This window comes from Nyctibius grandis, chromosome 5 (genome assembly GCF_013368605.1).
Source record: "Nyctibius grandis isolate bNycGra1 chromosome 5, bNycGra1.pri, whole genome shotgun sequence".
In the NCBI taxonomy this organism is placed as follows: domain Eukaryota; kingdom Metazoa; phylum Chordata; class Aves; order Nyctibiiformes; family Nyctibiidae; genus Nyctibius; species Nyctibius grandis.
This window is the reverse complement of record NC_090662.1, coordinates 71,487,023-71,506,075: the sequence shown is the minus strand read 5'-3', so window position 1 is coordinate 71,506,075 and position 19,053 is coordinate 71,487,023. Positions and strand designations below refer to the sequence as shown.

Genomic DNA, 19,053 nt, shown 5'->3' with positions numbered 1-19,053 from the left:
GGAGGCTTTTCCTTTTGCTCCCACAAAAGGAATAGTTTTGGTGTCTTCCATGTGCTTGCTGAGCTTTCCCTCATCAAACCAAACTGAAATAGCAGCGACTACAGACTATTAACCTGCCTTCTCTCGCTAACCCCTCCCTTCATCATTCTGTGCAACTCCTAAGTCGTTCGTTGCTGCAAGAAACAAAACACACTTCAGCATGCGTGTGTGGTTTCTTGCACTTTTTTACTCCAACACATTTACACCACTTTTTTACTCTGACACATCTTCTTGCTGGGCTAGCTGCTTTTGTAAACCTTGCTGGACTTGCATGCAATACATGGCCACAGCCCTGCCAACCTGAAACCATGTGTCTCAATTCCTCCTCAAATTCAATATTCAATTTTACCACCAGCCTCCACTGCTCTTTCTTTCTAGTGTACATAGCTGACACCTATCGTGAATGGCTGTTAAGGATTTTTGGCCAAGTTATAGATCTTTAATTGGCCAAAACTCTTCCTGATATCAAGCTGCCCAGGGAGTGAATCAGATTTCAGGATTTAGAGCAATGTTATTTATGCCATAGAAGTGACCTCATAACATTTAACACTTCTTGTCCTGTTTGTCTCCTTCTTTCAAGGCACTGTAGCCTACTTGACAGATCATAGCCCTGGGACACAGGTTTTACTCTCAGCTTTGACTAGCTGGGTGAACTCAAGCAAAACATTTTCCATGTCTTCATCCCTTCTGTAAAATGAGGACTACCTCTGTAAGCATGGAAGGGTCTACCGATAAACAGTAACGCAGTAGAGATGGTATTTTAATATTGTTGTTGTTGTTGTTGTTGTTATTTTATTATTATTACCACCTGTTTTTTCATCTTGCAGCAAGATCTTGCCATGGTTAAAGGCGTACTAGAGGAAAAGCTTACATACTTTTTACTTGCTGCAGTTTTAGATATTGGGAGGGACATGCACTAACAATATTCCACCCCTGAATAAGTGCATTACTTCCCAAAGCACTTTAGAAAACAACATTACTGTGTATATGTGCTCATCATGAAGGAATGAAGGAACTGGCAAATGAACTTGCCAAACCACTCTCTATTATCTACCGGCAGTCCTGGTTAACTGGAGAAGTTCCAGCTGACTGGAAATTAGCAAATGTAACGCCCATCTACAAGAAGGGCCGGAAGGATGATCCAGGGAACTATAGGCCTGTCAGCCTGACCTCGGTGCCAGGCAAGGTGATGGAACAGATCATCCTGAGTGCCATTACACGGCACATGCAGGACAATGGGGGCATCGGGGCCAGCCAACATGGATTCATGAAAGGCAGGTCCTGCTTGACCAACTTGATCTCCTTCTATGACCAAGTGACCCGCTTAGTAGATGAGGGCAGGGCTGTGGATGTAGTCTATCTAGACTTCAGTAAGGCATTCGACACTGTCTCCCACAGCATCCTCCTAGACAAACTGGCTGCCCGGGGCTTGGATAGGTGGACTCTTCGATGGGTTAAAAACTGGCTGGATGGCCGAGCCCAGAGAGTGGTGGTGAATGGGGCAAAGTCCAACTGGTGGCCGGTCACTAGCGGTGTTCCCCAGGGCTCAGTTTTGGGGCCGGTGCTGTTCAATATCTTTATAGATGATCTAGACGTAGGGATTGAGTGCACCCTCAGTAAATTTGAAGATGACGCCAAGCTGGGTGGGAGTGTCAATCTGCTGGAGGGTAGGAAGGCCCTACAGAGGGATCTGGACAGGTTAGATAGATGGGCTGAGACCAACGGCATGAGGTTCAACAAGAACAAGTGCCGGGTCTTACACTTCAGCCACAACAACCCCATGCAGCTCTACAGGCTGGGGGAAGAGTGGTTAGAAAGCGGCCTGGCGGAAAGAGACTGGGGGTGCTGATCGACAGACGGCTAAACATGAACCAGCAGCGTGCCCAGGTGGCCAAGAAGGCCAATGGCATCCTGGCCTCTATTAGGAATAGTGTAGCCAGCTGGTCTAGGGAAGTGATCGTCCCTCTGTACTCGGCACCGGTGAGGCCGCACCTCGAACACTGTGTCCAGTTCTGGGCCCCGCACTTCAAGAAAGATGTTGAGGTGCTGGAGCAAGTCCAGAGGAGGGCGACCAAGCTGGTTGAAGGCTCTGGAGGGTTTGACCTATGAGAAACGGCTGAGAGGGAGCTGGGGCTGTTTAGCCTGGAGAAGAGGAGGCTCAGAGGTGACCTTATTGCAGTCTACAACTACCTGAAGGGAGGTTGTAGTGAAGTGGGAGTCGGCCTCTTCTCCCAGGCAACTAGCGATAGGACAAGAGGACACAGCCTCAGGCTTCGCCAGGGGAGGTTCGGGTTGGACATTAGGAAGAATTTCTTTTCAGAAAGGGTTATTAGACATCGGAATGGGCTGCCCAGGGAGGTGGTGGAGTCACCATCTCTGGATGTGTTGAAGAAAAGACTGGACATGGCGCTTAGTGCCATGGTCTAGTTGACATGGTGGTGTCAGGGCAATGGTTGGACTCGATGATCCCAGAGGTCTCTTCCAACCTGATTGATTCTGTGATTCTGTGATTCTGTGATCTCTGAAATGCAGCTGTTTCTGGTGTGAGGTATGAGAGTTGGCCACAGCAGCCTGCAACGAAGCCTTGTAAAAAAATGCAGCAGCAGAACGGCCCTGATTCCTTATGCTTTCCAAGTCATATTATCATTTGTGCTTGAGGTAGTGGGATGTAAATTGCTCAGTGAGGATTTGCTAGCATCTCAAACCCATGTCACACAAGAGAAAATGACTTCACAAGAGGAAGACAATGAAGAATGGGGCCTGTTATCAATTAAGCAAAACAGGGAGAGGAATGTGATGACAAATTTACACCAGCCTGTGAACAGGGATAACACCTTTGCTCTCTCTGAGATCTGATAAATCTCCCATTCCACAGTGATGAGAACTAGTCACACACACACCAGGCATACAGTAGTGGGCTCCTTCCTTAAACCCAGGAGTTGCCTACTGAGGAGGTGGCTTCAACCAATCAGTATCTGTTAAGGAGAATGTTCAGTGTGTGCTGTTTATTATTAATTTCTCCTGAGTAAGAGGCTTCATAAAGCTTCACAGACAACCTCTGCAGAACCCAGAAGTATGGTATACCCTGTCTTATGACTGCTGCAGAGGCTTTGGAGAGCATGCCTATGTGCACACTGCTGGGATGTAGTCCTGAGGCAACGCTCCATCCATGCTTTCAGGCTTGGGATTTGAAGAGCAGGTTAATATAGACTTAAAGCCAGCCTGAAGGTTGCCCTTAGCAGAGAGTAGAGACACACTGTAGATACCTCCCATCCTCTTCTTCCCCTCTACCCCTGTCACCAGTATTTCCTTTCTTCTGTCTGCCTGTAAAATAACTTGCTGAAAGGAAATAAAGTTTGTCAGAAGTCTGATCCCTCCCTTAAAAACGAGTAGGTTCTTTCTTCCACCTTTTGGATGCTAAATACCTTTAAATGTCTGAGACTGAAACTCTGCCAACGCTTTTCATCCATCAAGGATACAATCTGGTATTCCCTATCAGCTTGGCTGTGTAAGAGCCACAGTAAATGAGGTTATAAAGGTGGTATAATAGTTCCAGTCAGAGCATGTCTAGTGAAGTCAATATTTATGTATTCAGCTTGACAAAGATGAGAAACTCACTCCTTTCTTGGCAGAAACAAGGGACAAGCAGCGGATGTTGCTGCAGCTAACACGGAGATCAGTATTTTCCCAAATGAGTAATAAAGAATTCTTGGGGAAAACATTACAGCAGTTGGCTGTGCCATCCCAAATGATTGCCATGGCAAGTATGCACAGAATCTAACAGGCTAATAGCTAAGTCAAACTAACTAGCTCCAGTGGTGGGATAGAAGACCCATATGGGTCTTCTACGGGTCCAAGATGACCAGTAACATCAGAAGTTATATAGGAGTGTTATCTCACATCCCTTCAAATTTGAAGCCACTTAGTTAAGTGCGTTCAGCCACTCAGATTTACAATTAAGTGGTAACAGAATCTGGCTCTTAGACTTACCTAGATTGTAAAATAGTGCAAACTACTGATCAGAGCCGTGCAGTCTATCTACATCAGGAGTTTGACTGGATATAGATTTATTGGCACAAAACATAATAGAAGAAAACTGCTTGAAGACAGTTCTTTGACATGAGAACCAGGGAATGCTCAGAGAAAAGGGAGGAGATTCCTCAAATTCTTTGCTAGTTCAGATGAAGGTTAGTGGTCAAGTGTGCATGGATATCAGCATGGGCCCCCAGGACAAATCCAGATACTCAGTTACTATGGTGAAGGGGTCCATGTGAGTACCCAGGCAGACACGGGCAATTTACTGGTGTCCTACTGGGAATGGAATTGCAAATTAAAAACCAGCGAACGAAAGACAAGGACATTTTTGAGAATTCTGAACTGACTTCAGAGCTGAAACTTCTCCTAGAACAGCCCAATGGAGGCAGAAACAGTATTCCTCACAGAGGGGCAAAAGCAAGGAAAGAGAGGTCTGAGCTTGGTTCCATAACTGAAGTAGAAAGAGAGGTAATAATATCTACAAATCTGGAGAGGTACTCTCGCTTTTGGAAAATGCTATCATGTATAAAGTCTGTTAAGAACCTCAGGGCCAAAACCACACTGCTCTGGGAGGCAGATCCAAGGATGTTCCATGGAGGTAGTGCCCACCCAGGCACAGCAACACCAAGATGCTGGACGCTGAGGCTGAAGGAGGTGCTGTCAGAGCAAGTCTCCCACTTGCAGGGAGGAGCAGGATAATGTGAACCACTTTGGAGGACTGCCTGGAAATCGACGTCACAGAGACAAACAGATTGACAGGAAAGTCCTGAATTTTAATAGAAAGGTCACAATTTGAACAAACATCCAAAGTACAGCAAAACCTGAAGAAAATCCCAAGCCTCCTTAAGATCTATAATAATTTCAGTGTCAATTTTCTACTACTCTTGAGAATGACATAGATGCTTTAGTGTGTTTCAGCAAATATAAATTAACCTCTCTAGCAGTAACTGTCTCAGCAGCAGCCCATGTCCACGCAAATGTTGGCAGGTAGATTAAGATGATCCACCAACTTCACATGCAAAGCCAGGAGGAGCAACGACTCCATTTGCCAATGGTGCCCCTGAATTCCTATAGTACTTTCCCAATTCTTTGTAACTTTAATATTCCAAGACTTCTAAGAGGCTATTACACACAGAACACCAGCTCCAAGAAAGGGTCACAGATTTGGATGGACCGTTCAACCATTTTGATGTACTGATGAGCTAAATCAAAAAATTATCTAGGACTCTGTCTTTATTACCTGGGTTCCTAAGCAAAATATGTTTTCTGTGACCATATAATATTTTCCTTTTTCCTTCTATGCATGTGTGTCTCTCTCTTTCTCTGTGTGGGGGTGTGTGTGTGTCTATGTTGGTTCCTAATTTGTAACTGCAGATCCCACTATGAGCTTCAACCAAGTTTGAGTGAGTAACAGTGATCTCAGAGATACTAACTTCTTACGAGTTCCATGAAAATACCTGGTGGGGTGTCACAGAGAGAACTTTGTAGGTAGGCTCTCCACTGAGGGAAAGGCTGCCGAGTGAACTGAAGCCATTACTCCACACAGAAGTCTCCATGTTGGAGAGAGATGTTATAAAAGCCTCACACCAGGAGAAGCTTAGATCAGAAATCACATCTTCTTAGGCATCAGAAAATGTAACCGTGACACAAATCTTCTGGAAGCCAAGCTTTATTAGCTCTGCAGCTCACAGACCCCTTGTTTTCAGCTAGAAGGGGGCAGGAAGGATAAGGTTTGCCATTTTTAATTTCTTATTCAAACTCACTTCAATTTCACCAAAACATCCCCTCTTATATGTGACTAATCATGGAAAATATTGATCCCCTTCTATCCCCCTGAGAAAGCGTGACTTCAGAGCACATGATAATAACAGCTGATCAATAAGCATAATCTCAGCAAAAGCAATAAAAATAATACCTATGTGAAAAACAGACTGAGGGTGCACGCACAGGGTAGAGAAAAGAAAAAACATTATCAAACAGAGCAAATATATCTTTATAACCCTGCAGCAACAAAACTCCTATCACCTTATAGGAAAATACCATAAGAAAACATTACAAACCTATTATACGGAGAATCAGAATGTTGCTTAATGGTTTTCTCACTGTTCACTGTTATTTCTGTGATGAGTTGCTATCCAGTGCTATTGTCAACAACTCATTTACACTAGTGGATGTATGTGTACTTGCGTGTGAGGACAGATACACAAAATCTGGTACAGATCCTCAGGTGATGTAAATTGTCATGACTGTATTGACGTCAGTAAAGATACATTGATTTCCTCCGGCAGATGATTTGCTTTTCTCTATGTAAAAAGCACAAAAACTAGGTGCTGTTTCAACTTTGCTCTTAGACATTCATTGTAGACAAATGCTCATGTAAATACATTCTCTCTTCTGTGTGCAAATACACATATTGCCTTGCAGTACACATTGCAAGTAACGGCAGGAGCTTTATGCTGCTTCCTGTGCTGAAATTTATAAAAAAGGATCGTTCCCGGTCTATCTGCCCGCTCCTATCTGCAACAATAGATCTCAACTGCTTTGCTACAGATCTTAAAATACACAGAGATGAAAGGGACTGTCCAGCATCACAAGTCTGTTAAAAATACATTTAGGGGGAATTAAACTTTGATATTCAGACTGTTAGTCCAATGCTCTAAGAGATCTTAAACAGACCCATTGGGCAGAACAAATCCAACAGTCAATACTCATTTTCTCACCTAGAGCTTAACTAAATGAAATGACAAACTCCAGAATAGATGAATACAAGAATACTACTAGTTTGTTTCAAGATATACCTTTTTGAGGGAAAAAATGTATATATAATTTTAAAAAAATGTATGAAAAAGAAAGGGAAAATGGTCACATTTCAGGCTCCGTCTTCATAAATGTCACTTTTCTTTTTTCCTTATTTGCTCCTATATGGTTCCATGGAATGTGACCAAGTAACAATCACAGGCTACAGGTAATTTTACAACAAACGAAATATTTTCCATCTGTTAAACAGAGGAATATTTCTGGCTTTCGATAATGTTTTCCTCAGGGAGAAACAACAAAAGGTTTCATAAGCAAGAATGGAAAAAGAGAAATAAACCACTGCTGAACCAGGAAAGAGAGGAGAAAACAAGCAACCTAACAAGGCATTTATAGGGAAAAAAACGACGAAGCAGAAGATGAACAAACCCTGCGTACAGAAAGATTAAGGTAGAGAGACAGTAGCTCTTTTTTACTGTTTCTACTTGGATCCCAAGGCAGAAGGAAAAAAAATAAAACTGGGAAATTTCAACTGTCTAATACATCTGTTTGTCTAGAGGCATTTTTGCTTGCAGAAGTGTACTTCATTTTATCACATGAACACTTTTTGAATGGGTAGGTAGAAGACATAATTAACAGAAGACCAGACGTCTAGCTGACAGGCTCTGGTCTGGCACCATCTAAGGACTAGAAGAGCATTCCAAGGCTACATTTCTCTGGCTTACTCTGACCAAAAGTGCAAATAATTTCAAGTATGGTGTAGGAGGGAATGTGTACAGTCTATGCCTCATGTAAGTAGCCACTTGCTGCATGCATAAACTGTATGAACCATGCCTAAACTGTATATTCCTGTGTGCACATCATTTTATGAAGGACATGGAAGTAGCAGTAGCTTGTTACAATCTCAGAACAACAGGTGTCCTTCCACACTATATGTGCTGCAAAGGACAGGACAGCCAGCCCAAGAGTCACCTGGAATTCTCAAGGGCATTGTTAATACCTATTCATTTGGGACGGTTTTCCATTTATGCCGCTTCCAAGCAGCCATGTGTGAATTCTTTTGAATGCAAACAGTCTTGCCACGTGAGCCATTGCTCCTAAAGTCCTCTCATAGAGCCTTACCTTGGATCTGCCTGTGAAGTGACACTAACTGGGCCAATACAAGGTGTACGGAAGAAAGGTACCCTTGCAACCAGAGAAGAGCAGCCCGGCTGCAACAGAATCTATATATTCTGAATGACGTAAAAATCTTGTCAAAAAACAAAATAATGCATTTGCATCCCTCCTCATTTAAGCATTAAAAATTTCACCTTTTTTGCTCTTGCTTTCAGCCCTTGGCTTCTCTTGTTCAAAGATTAGTATGAGTCTCTGTTACTCCAGGTACTGCTCTAACTGGGCTCAGGACAGAGATAGGTAGTATCTGTCCAAAGCACCGCTGGGCAGTATTTCACACAGATTCCTTCCTCGTTATTACTTCCTGATGCTCCCATCCCACCAGTGAGATTTCCCACAACAGTATTTTCAGCCTTGACATTGTGTTGCTCTGGCTGGGACTTTATACAGCATCATATTGAGGTGCTGTCCCTGTGGGTGGAACTCCTCATGCCGTTTTTACTCAGCAGTTTTATACCTAGAACTTCATCCCGAACCCTTCCTAAGCCAAGACCTTTTCCTTCTCTCGCTTCAACTGTTATTTCTTCAAATATTGTTGTGAATCATGAATTCCATATTCCTCTGCCTGGGATTTTACAGGCCCTGATGTAGATATGACACGTGTGTTCATGTCATCAATGTTTTAGGCTGATTACAATGTGAATGGAACCAGTATGGATATATCTTTAAACAGGACGTACTCACAGAGAGTCTGCTTTCTTTTGTCCTCTCATTATGCTCTTTACTTCAAAACCATCTAAGCAGGGCTTTAGCATCTGTGTAGCTATGCTAATGCAGACCTCTGTCATTTGAAACCAGCTTACAGCACTCTACTCCAAACAACTTTTGATGCTGAAACGGTACATTGCCAGCAGGGATTTGCAGAACCCAGGGCAGCACCAACGCAGCTGCTTCTGGTGTGCGAAAGCTCAAGGGAGTCAAACCCTGAAAGAGGCTGGGGGAGATCTGAATCTGAAAGAATGAAAGCAGAGGGCAAATGTAGCATTCCTTGTGTGCCCAAAGTGAAAGGAATGGGTACCTGGGGTACACAAGCCATTCAGAGTTGTTCTGGTCGCCTCTTTTTTTTTGTTTGTTTGTTTTTGTGCTGGTGCAATGCGCAAATACAGCAAAATATGTTAATAGTAAGTCATAATATTTACAGTTATTGTTAGTATCCATTGAAATCACTGGGACTTTGTCTAATGCCTTTACCCTGGAGATAATCCATAGAATAGAACATTAATGCATAGTTAAAAAGAAAAATTATGGAAAACAGCACCTCTGCATATGCAATATCTTCATTTCGAAGTTACATAATTGAGCTTTTGAAATTAAACAAAAATATAGCAAACAGCCTCAGACCACAACAGCAACTAAGTGACTCTAACACTGTCTTTTTAAACTTGTCTCTTTACTAAGGTAAAAAATACTATCCTAAACCAATAGAAAATAAAATAAATAAACCAGTTTTCAGCCCAGTGCAAATCCAAATGAGATTTAAGACCTCTGGGAAAATGTGAGTTTAGAAAATTTCTTCCAAGAGTCCTAAGAGTTCGTTTTGCGTGAGGAGATACCTTGTAGAGCAAACACAGGCTAATAATTTAAAGGTAGTACTTAGATTCTTTATGTCATGCTAGAGAAATACTGGTTCTATGCCTTGTTTTCACTGCTGTTGACACAGTTAAAAGAAGACTTCAATGCCACTTTAATGGAGAATGTTTGTAAATTGCACCAAAGTCTTTTGATGGAAGGAACTATAACGGATTATTAGCTATTATTCTAATTGTATTTACCAAAGTGAGTTTTCCAGCTAATGAATGGGCTCAAAATCTGAAGTCCTTCCATAGGCAGAGCTCCTACGGAGAGTTTCACTGATAAAAAACAGCAGGATTTGGGCCATTTAGGCTTAATCTGCTAAATTCAACCCTGTGGCATTTCCCTGATACTCAGTGAAGGGTACGGGGGACTGGCAAAGGCAGCAATATTCTGATAAAGAAGGGAAGGAAAATTTATACTCACAGGATTTGATGATACTTCGGGATGGTCCCTTAAGACAAGAGGCTGCCTAGCAAGGGTGATCTAAACTATGCTAATTTGGCAACCGGTATTTTTGAAGCAAAACATTCCATGACGAATGACCTTATTTTTTTGTTTTTAAAGCTGTGAGGCGCTTATGCAATAGACTCCTAAGGTAGAAAGAGACAGATGCCGTGGAATAATAATCAGCCTAATTCTTGCTGAGAATCTCTGCAAAAATCTTTCTCCTTGCCTCTCCTTTCATAGGTAAGCTCAGCACTACCTTTCTCACACAACAACATGCAACAACAATTAGTGGGCCTCTGCATAACTCAGGAATTCTTCCCTTTCTAGAGATGGGCTTGGGTTTTTTTTCCCTTTTAAAAATGTAGGCTTTTTTTAAAAAAAAAAAGGACTTTAAAAAAAGAAAACTTGCCAGTTTTAAAAGAAGCGAACAACGAACATAAGACTGAGATTTTCTTTAAAATAATGGAGATGCTTCAGGTTTTTTTTCTTCTGAGCCCCTTACAGAAGACTGCCCCAGTTGACGGAAACAGTCACACGTGTCCAAAAGCTCAGGTCTTCACTTTTATTCAGGGCTTGAGGTGAGCTGGGCTGCAAAAAAACCTCAGTCCAAATGAGCAAAATCCCGGGGCTGTGCCTGAGGTGAGAAGGGCCAGCACAAGCACACTTAAACATGCTGCCAGAACCTCCTGTTTTGTGAGAGGCAGAGTAAATTCCATTACTGGGCAGTGACAGCCGAGCACTGTCTGGGTGCTGCTTCAACCCTTGCTTTCAGCCACTGCATCCTGACATGCTAAAATATAATTTCTGTCCTGTTTCGAGTGGCCATTTTCTGTAGTGAACAGTAAGTTCCTATGCTCTTGGCTAAGAGAAAAAAAATTTAGATAACATTGAATTTCAGCATTTATAATAGAGGGAAAAATATTTTCAGATGTGGGGAGGAAGGAAGGGAGTGCAGATACCTAATCTGTGTAGGTATTGAAGTATATGTCCCCTGCTGTTACACGCAAGCAAAAATACAACTCTCAGGCTGGCCAGATGGATCATAAGGGATATTGGGCATGCTTTCAATAGGTGCTGAAAGATTCCACCCCCTCCATCCAAGTTGCCTTTAAGTTAGATTTTGCAGTCTCTTTGATTTCCTTCTAACAGTCAGAGATGAGAGAGGATGAAACCCAGTATATACTGTCAATGGGGGGAAAAAAAAGAACCTGCAGGAGTGAGAAATGTAGACTGTTTTGCGTCTCTCATATTTCCTTTTCTATACAAAGATTTTGGTTTGCCTAACCTATAGAAGGAAACAGAAGCAGTCTATTTTAATCTTCCTGAGTGAAGAGCGCTGCAGGGATTGCTCTGTTATCCCCAGCAGCAGCCCTGACTTTCCACAAAAAGGCTACATCCATCCATCTATCTGAAATATATAGATTATCATATGATATACCAGCCATCAGCTCTGTTCTTGATCGACTTCTTGTGCATTTTGGTATGAAGAAAAAATCTACAATTCTTCCCTCAATCAAACCCCACTGCAAAAAAAGCTCAGATAAGAAGGAGGTATTTAGACTTATGCATAGAAATTGATTCTTCAGTCTGTGTAATAACGTATGTTAGAAACTCTGTTCAGAAGACAGGAAAGCCCTTACCTATATGATGTTTCTAACAGAGTCTTCACTGCAGGGATTCACTATTGAAAAAACAATGAGGTTGATCATGCATTTTTATACGGGTTTCTTACTGTTTTGACTTCAGTGACTTAAACTATGCTATTCTGGACTTACACCAATCGGCATGAGTTCAGGATCTGGCCCTACGTCTTTTTAAAACTCCACCTATTGCATGATGAATAAGGGCCAGATCCTGCAAATGCTTACTACCTGTATTAATACTCCAAGTAGCCCACTCACTTGCTTTAAGTTGCGATTGCAAAATTGAGTCTTACAGTGAAGTATTTTAGAAGTATGGATCTGCCTTTTTGGGATTCAAGCATGCTTCCTTGATCGTACATATTCCTTTAATAGTATTTCTTTCAATAGCAATTTCTCTGCGCTCATTTTCATAGAATCACATGATAGATGCTTAGCTGTTATAAAGTGGTGTAACTCTACTCACACCAGCTGAAAATCCAGATCCATGTTGTAGCTATGCTTGTATATTCAAAACAAACATGAGAGAGAAGGGTCCCTTTTATTTAAAGTGTCAAAAGAGACAAGGAAGACGTTTTGGGCTATACTGTGTGCTGTGTACTTCATTTGTTTTAGCATTACTACAACCAAAACAATAGAGTTTGTTCTAGGAAAGAAATTCTGATCTAGTGTTACTACGTATATGAGCTTCTTTCTTACGTAAAAGAAGCCACATCAGAAACTACCCTCCTTCTCTTCCTAACTTCACTAACTTTGGCTTTCAACCAGAAAACATTCCCCTGCTTTCAAAGTGCCTAAACAAAGGAGGTTACAATACTGAGTGCAGTTGTAATTACCAGCTGGTGAACTGATGGCATATACTGGATACATAATCCAAGAAAATGTTACTCTTTGATAGTAGCCTCTTCCACCACCTATAGTGCTGGAATGCTCATCCTTGTTTATTATACATGCACGCACATAGACCATTATCAGTATTCAGTACGAGCAGTCATGCTTTCTTCACTAAAGAGGAAAGACTAGCAAAAAATACTTTGTCCTTTTGAAGAGCTGGATCAGTGTCAGGTGCCACTCACCAAAAAAAAAAGACAGACAACCCACACACACAAGTGCAATAAGCATCCTAAATGTCAAGCATATGTACAGCATCTGTATCTATATGAACATATATACATCATGTGCCTGGGACACATCAGTGAGGGCAGGAAAATCCCAGCTCGTTCCAGGGATGATGGGGTTTTTTGACAGCGACTTAAGGCAAACAGAAGCTGCCACAATGCTGCTGTCCTTCGCAAAGCTTCTCCCTGCCTGGGCAAAACCGCACTCATCTTTGATCCAAGACTTATTTATGACCGACAATGAGGGCACGATGCTGTGCGTGAGCACCGCGGGCGAGCAGCCCGAGTGGGTTCAAACGGGCCACAGACACTTGTACGTAAAAATACAAACGGTGAACTAGGAGGCAAATGCCTCTTGGAAGCAGCATCCTGGCTCCTCTTTGCACTCTGCCTGCTCTCCCCAAGAATGCATGAAGGGAGGGGGGGAGGGAGGGATTCCCCACCCACCCACACGCTGCCTCTCTCCGTGCAGGGCTGCAGGGGGTATAACCCAGTTCCCTCTTGGATCCTGGCCCAGAAAGAGCCCGCTGACGCTTCGGTTACCCCGCCGCCACCCCTGCCCGCCCCCTTCCCCGCTTCTCACTTACTCCGGTCTCCTGCCCAGGACGCCTTTGCCGATGGCCTGGGGGGTCTTGTGCTGGAGCAGAGCGGCGCAGCAGCCCTTCTCCGCGGGGTGCTGGTGGGACTGGAGAGGGGGGTGCTGGTGGCCGGGAGCCCGGCCGCTGCCGCCGGGGCCCGCCGGTGCCTGCTTGCCCGCCGCCGGCGGCGGCTGCGGCGGCTGCTGCGCCGGGAGCTGTTGGTGGTGCTGGAGCGGGTCGGGCTGGCCCGGCGGCGGCGGGCGCTGCTCGGGCGGGGGGCCCTGGGGCGGAGCGGGGGCCGCAGGCGGCTCGGCGGGGGCCGGCTGCTGCCCGCGGAGGTTGCGGTTCTCGGTGCTCAGCTCGTCCAGCCGCCGCTCCAGCTCGTCGATGCGCTGGCGCTGGGTGTGGATGAGGCTCTGCTGGTTCTGCACGATGGCGGTGAGCTCCTTCAGGTAGAGGACGGCGCGCACCGGGTTCTCCAGCAGGCTCTCCATGCCCCGGCCGCCGGCCCCGGGCTCCCCTGCCCGGCCGCCGCCGCTCCGGCGAGAGCAGCGCGGGCTGCGGGGAGGCGCCTCGCCGCCCCACGCGCACGCACCCGCGCCACCAACGGCCGCTCGCTCGCACGCTGCGCGAGCGCGCGGGAGAGAGTGAGGGGAAGGGAAAGGGAGGTGGCTCGCGCGCCTGCCCCTGCCCCCGCGCGCCACGCACGGCGAGGCCGGGGGAAGCGGAGCGGGGCGGGGTCCGCTGCAGAGGCCCCGCCCCTCGGCCGAGCCGCGCAGGCGCCAGAGGGGGCCGGGGGCGGAGAGCCGGGGGTGCTGTTCCGGGGGTCCCGTTCCGGGGGTCCCGTCCTGAGGCCGGGGGCACCGTCCTGGGACCGAGGCCGGGCGGGTGTTTCTGAGAGGAAAGGTGGCGTGACAGTTCCCCGCCGCCGTCCCGTCCCCTCAGCGAGGCGGCGGGCGCCGCTCCGGCCGCGTCTGGGTGGTGCCGCCTCGCTCCGCTGCGCAGCGGCCGGTGCTGAGGGGAGCCCTCGGCGAGAGGCGGGAGCGGGCAGCGCCTGCGGGGCCCGGCCGTGCCCCTCTGCGGAGCCCTCCGCAGCCCCTCCAACAGCCGTTCTTTCTTCCCTGAATGGCACTTCCAGGTGTTGCTCCTGTGTTTTTTGCCGGGGTGACTTAGGGATTTCTTTTTCTTTTTTTCCCCAAAGTGACTGGAATAACAGTGGCTGGTTTTGGCAGCCCTGTTAATAACGGTCCTGTTCTTCGCTCTACCTTGTTAGCATGCAGCAGGCAGGACTAAATCTGAACCCGAGGGAAGGATTTACTGAGGGAGATGGATATTAGAGGAATCCGCTGCTTCCTTGCAAGTTTGTCACTCCTTTGAGTGTCTGGTGTCCTTTAGGTTCTTAGGAAGGAAACTAGGACTTACTGTGGAGTTTTGCTGGGGGTTGTGGGGGCTGCGGATGAAATACCAGAGAAGTGACAGGCAGGGCCGTTGCTGTTAGCTCCGCGCAGGTTTGGTTCATTTCTCAAGAAATACTTTCCCTTGCCCTTCCTCATCCACAGCCTTACGAGTTCACAAACTTGGGTCTGAGAAACTGTGTGCTTACTATTCTACTCACCAATAAGTAACCTGGCAAAGGGTAATAAACTTATTTCAGGAACTTAGGTGTGGATCCATGAACAATTTTGATGATTTCTGTAAAGGGTAAAAAAGCAGCATCCTTTCCAATCACTGTGGGCGCTGCAGATCCAGGAGGTGTAACAAGCAGTCAGACCTGGTTTTAGGCAAGCCATGTCAGTAGATTTTACTGAGTGTACAAAAGGTGCAAGACCACAAAACAAAAACCAACTGTATTTAAGTAGGTGATTTTGAGTGTAGAACTACTCTTATCTTGCCTTTTAAGGTCAGCAAAACCTGCACCGTAGCAAGGATTTCCTGAAGTGAGGAACTGAGCAATGTAAAGGAGAATGTCTGTTTCAGATGAGCTGAAAGGTATATTTCCAGTCTTTTCTCTTCACAGATAGCCCTGGGAATGTAAACAGATGCAAACAGGATCACCAGGATTAGAAGCTGTTCACAGACGACTCCTAAAAAAGAACTGCTATTCACAGTTCTCTTGCAAGCACTTAGAGATGGCTTTGAGAGATCGTGAATCATTGCCGTATGTCCCCTGTGTGTTGGGGGAAGACCCTGGAGCGAAATCTATGGAGTAAGAGCATTCAAATCCCACATACTTATGATTTTATTGGAAAGTTTTAGGGGAGACCTTCCTCTATCTCATCGCCTAGTGTGTCACTAATATCTCGTGACAGGGGATTGACAGAGCAGGAACTGGCATTATTTAGCAAGGGAAGAGATGGTTATAGGGGAATGTGAAAAAAGGCACACATAGAAAGACAGGGGAGGTGAAAACCCCTAAGCTATATTCGGGGAAGAGTGGAAGTGATCGTTTGGGAAATTGTGCTGGTATGCTGTCTCCTTTCAGAGACACCACTGAGCAGCATCATTTCAGTCTCGCCTCACAGGATCAGAGTCCAAGGACATCAATGGAAATAACGTGCTTTTAGCATTAGTACATTCTGGGAAACAACCAGGGATGGCTATGGGTATGCTCGCCTATGTACATACACACACACAGAGCTACCTTGTCCTTGTTAGGAGATACTTCAGTCAGAGATTGTTCATCTTGCAGAATAGACAAGGCTGTTTCAACTCTTAAGGCAAGCCCTGTGCAGAGTTCTGTCTTCACAGTGGACATCACGTTCCTCTGCAGCTCAGCTGGATAAAAGCAATGAAGAAATACGGGTCACAGACTTCTTACTGGCCTATCCAGGAATAGTCAGCCAGGTTGTGGCATATATTCTTAAGGGAATGCTAACTAAAAAGAAAGAATCATCCTGCTTTGGATGATTGGGGATGGGGCAAAACAGCTTGGAAGTCTTGTGTCTAGTGCTTGAATGCCTATCAGGAGATACGACTTTCATTGCACAGAGCGGACCCAATATAGTTGTTCACTTTTTCTGCACTTTTAATTTGCTTGACTGGCCTCATTAGCCTAGTTTCTACTCATTAATCTTTGTCATAAATTAAACATAGACCCACAGCCATGGATTGGTAAACTAAAACCAAGCAGGCTAGGAGAATCAGAAAGAAACCCATTTTCTGTGCGGGTGTGGTGACGGCTGGACAGAAATGGTAAGACTGTCACTGACCTTCCAAGTTTCCACAGAGAGCATGTGCCAAAGCAAAATGCAACAGAAGGCTTTTGTGTCTAACACAAAAGACTATGCAGGGATCTCCATACAAAACTTCAAGAAGTAATAGAGTTGCATAATCCTCCCTAATAAGAAAATTCAATGAAGATGGGGTATTCATTCAGGGGGAATCTGCAAGGATGTCAGAAGAAACTGAATGTCTTCTTTCACTTGGCAAGCAAGAATCTTGCACAGCTAGGAAACGCCTCCTCTTTTATCCAGCCATCACTGTGTCCCTTTGATTGAGCTGCCACAATACCTAGCATACATTGTTTGCAAAGCTCTGCACATTAGTGACGTAAGCTTTACTGTTCCATAGAAGGTGAATGGTAGGACTGTAGCCATCAGAAACAGAGAAATAAGGACACAGAGCGGTTAAATGACTTGTCCAAGGCCATGCAGGAAACCAGGGGGACAGATCTCTGATTTCAAACATCTTTGGCAGTTAGCCCAATCTTCAGGTCATTAAATGCTGCTGCTCTCTCTTTAGAAGAGATGATATCTAGAGGAAAACAATGGTGAAGATAAGGAAAGTATGAATTCTATTAAAATTATTTTTGTCATAGATAATTTGTCAGTATTATATTTTTCAAAGTCCTGATTCTTTTCAGTCCATTCCAGAAAAAAAAAATAATGAATAATAATGGATTAATTATGTTATTATGGAATAAAGTGCTTCCCTTATCCACTTAGCAAGGTGCTTGGGCATTGCACAGAAAATTACAAATGAAGTGCAGCAGTAGTAATTAAAATAAGCATGCATTATAAAAACAAAACAAAATGCAAATGAGTCAAGCCCCAGGTTTTAATGGAAAGGTCTAATACTACATGACTTAATTTTATATTTATTTAACTATTTAATTCAGTCAGAGAAGAGTGAATCCATAAATAAGGGTATACTAATAAGCACACACGATAGGGAAGGTAGTAACATCTTCACATCTTTAGGTGTTTCTTCTGCAGAAAAATTTTCACTGCAGAATGTTCTTTTAACATTTTCTGAGAGTTCCTACTCCCCCTTTGATTTGCAACAGCTCACTGAAACTTCAAGCGAACAAATAGCTCCAGCCTTTTGACGGGTAGAGACTTCCCGTGTTTTTCTGTTTGAAATTCCGTTCAAGGCATTTCCCTCCTCTCAATTACACTCCATGTCCTTCTCCTGGACAGGAGCTCCTCACAGCAAATCCAGGCAGTCTTCTCCCCATTTCTTGCATTTGACCCCATTCTCCTCCACATTCCAGGCTCAAGATTTGCAAGGTAACAACTTTCTCCTGGTAATTCAGTACCCAAAGTGCTACCAGTTTGAGATGCAGGGCATATAGCAGAGGTTCCCAGCTATGATTTTATGGTCTTATTGTAAATTTATGAGCTTATGATAAGGTTTTTTATACTTGTGTAAGACGTATTTCTATTGTCTGTCTTTTAGGAAAAGAAGAATTATGTACAAGTGCACCTGAATATAACAAAGATTATTGGTATTCAAGGTCAAGTCCTTCATGCTCAAGGAAAGGAAGATTTAATGTTGGCCAGCCCACCTTAATTAATCTAACGTTTTCTCCCCTTCTTCCCGTCTCTCTCAAAACTGGCAGAATCTCGAGTGAAATCCCCACAGCCAGTGTTTCCCACTTGATCCATTTGCATCCCATCCTTAAGAAGGACACACAAGGAATCATAACACAAATCATATAAAAAATACAGAATTAGAGTAAAAGAAGAGAGGAAAGAGAAGCAAGAATCAAGGTCTTGTGCTGCCACCTTCCATTCTGATTTTTGAGGGAAGATGGGGCATTTTCAGTCCCACCTGGAAGTTAGCAGCTTGAGTAGAGATTCTCAGAACTGCTTGCAAACAGCCCACAGACCAAAAAATTTCTGCAGGAATTGGATGAATAATTTCAAAATAGAGCATAGAATCAAGACCATCACAATGTACTCATGCATAATTCATGGATGGGGAAAAAAATCTGCATCTCCTGAATGCTTCTTTCACTCAGGCTTCTTTCACTTAAGGCCTCATCCAAAACTGTTCAGATCATGAGAGATGTTTCACCATCTTGAGTCTAAGCGAAGTCACTATCTGCTTATACCTGTTAAACAAATGGATAAAATGAAGCTAAGACCAAGGAAAGTGTGCTGCCCATGATCACACAGGATGCCACTGAGGGTCTGTAATTAGAAAACATTGGAGTCAACAGCACGGCCCCCTCTGCTTCAGATGAGGATTGAGTAAAGGCAGGAGAAGTCCTCTGGCATCTTCTACCTCAGTCCAGCACCTAAAAGCCAGGTGGCATGGTCTGCAGTCCTACCTACGTTCTTTATACTGAAATCAGCAATAAGGTGAACTCTCTCTCTCGTGTTGGGGCTGTTGAATTGTTAATTCATACTGATACCACACAATCAGAAGCAAAGGGAAAATACCTTGTTCTATAAATCAAACATAAAGAGC

General features: G+C 44.5%; 1 protein-coding gene across 1 annotated transcript in view; it reads right to left on the bottom strand.

The window, feature by feature from the left end:
* Nucleotides 1-13,853, bottom strand: part of IQSEC3 (IQ motif and Sec7 domain ArfGEF 3) — a 102,148-nt gene extending 88,295 nt beyond the window's left edge. Inside the window, exon 1 of the mRNA XM_068401574.1 lies at nucleotides 13,369-13,853. Within this exon, the coding sequence (XP_068257675.1) occupies nucleotides 13,369-13,853 (485 nt within the window). The remainder of the gene's footprint in view (nucleotides 1-13,368) is intronic.
* Between the last annotated feature and the right edge of the window lie 5,200 nt (nucleotides 13,854-19,053).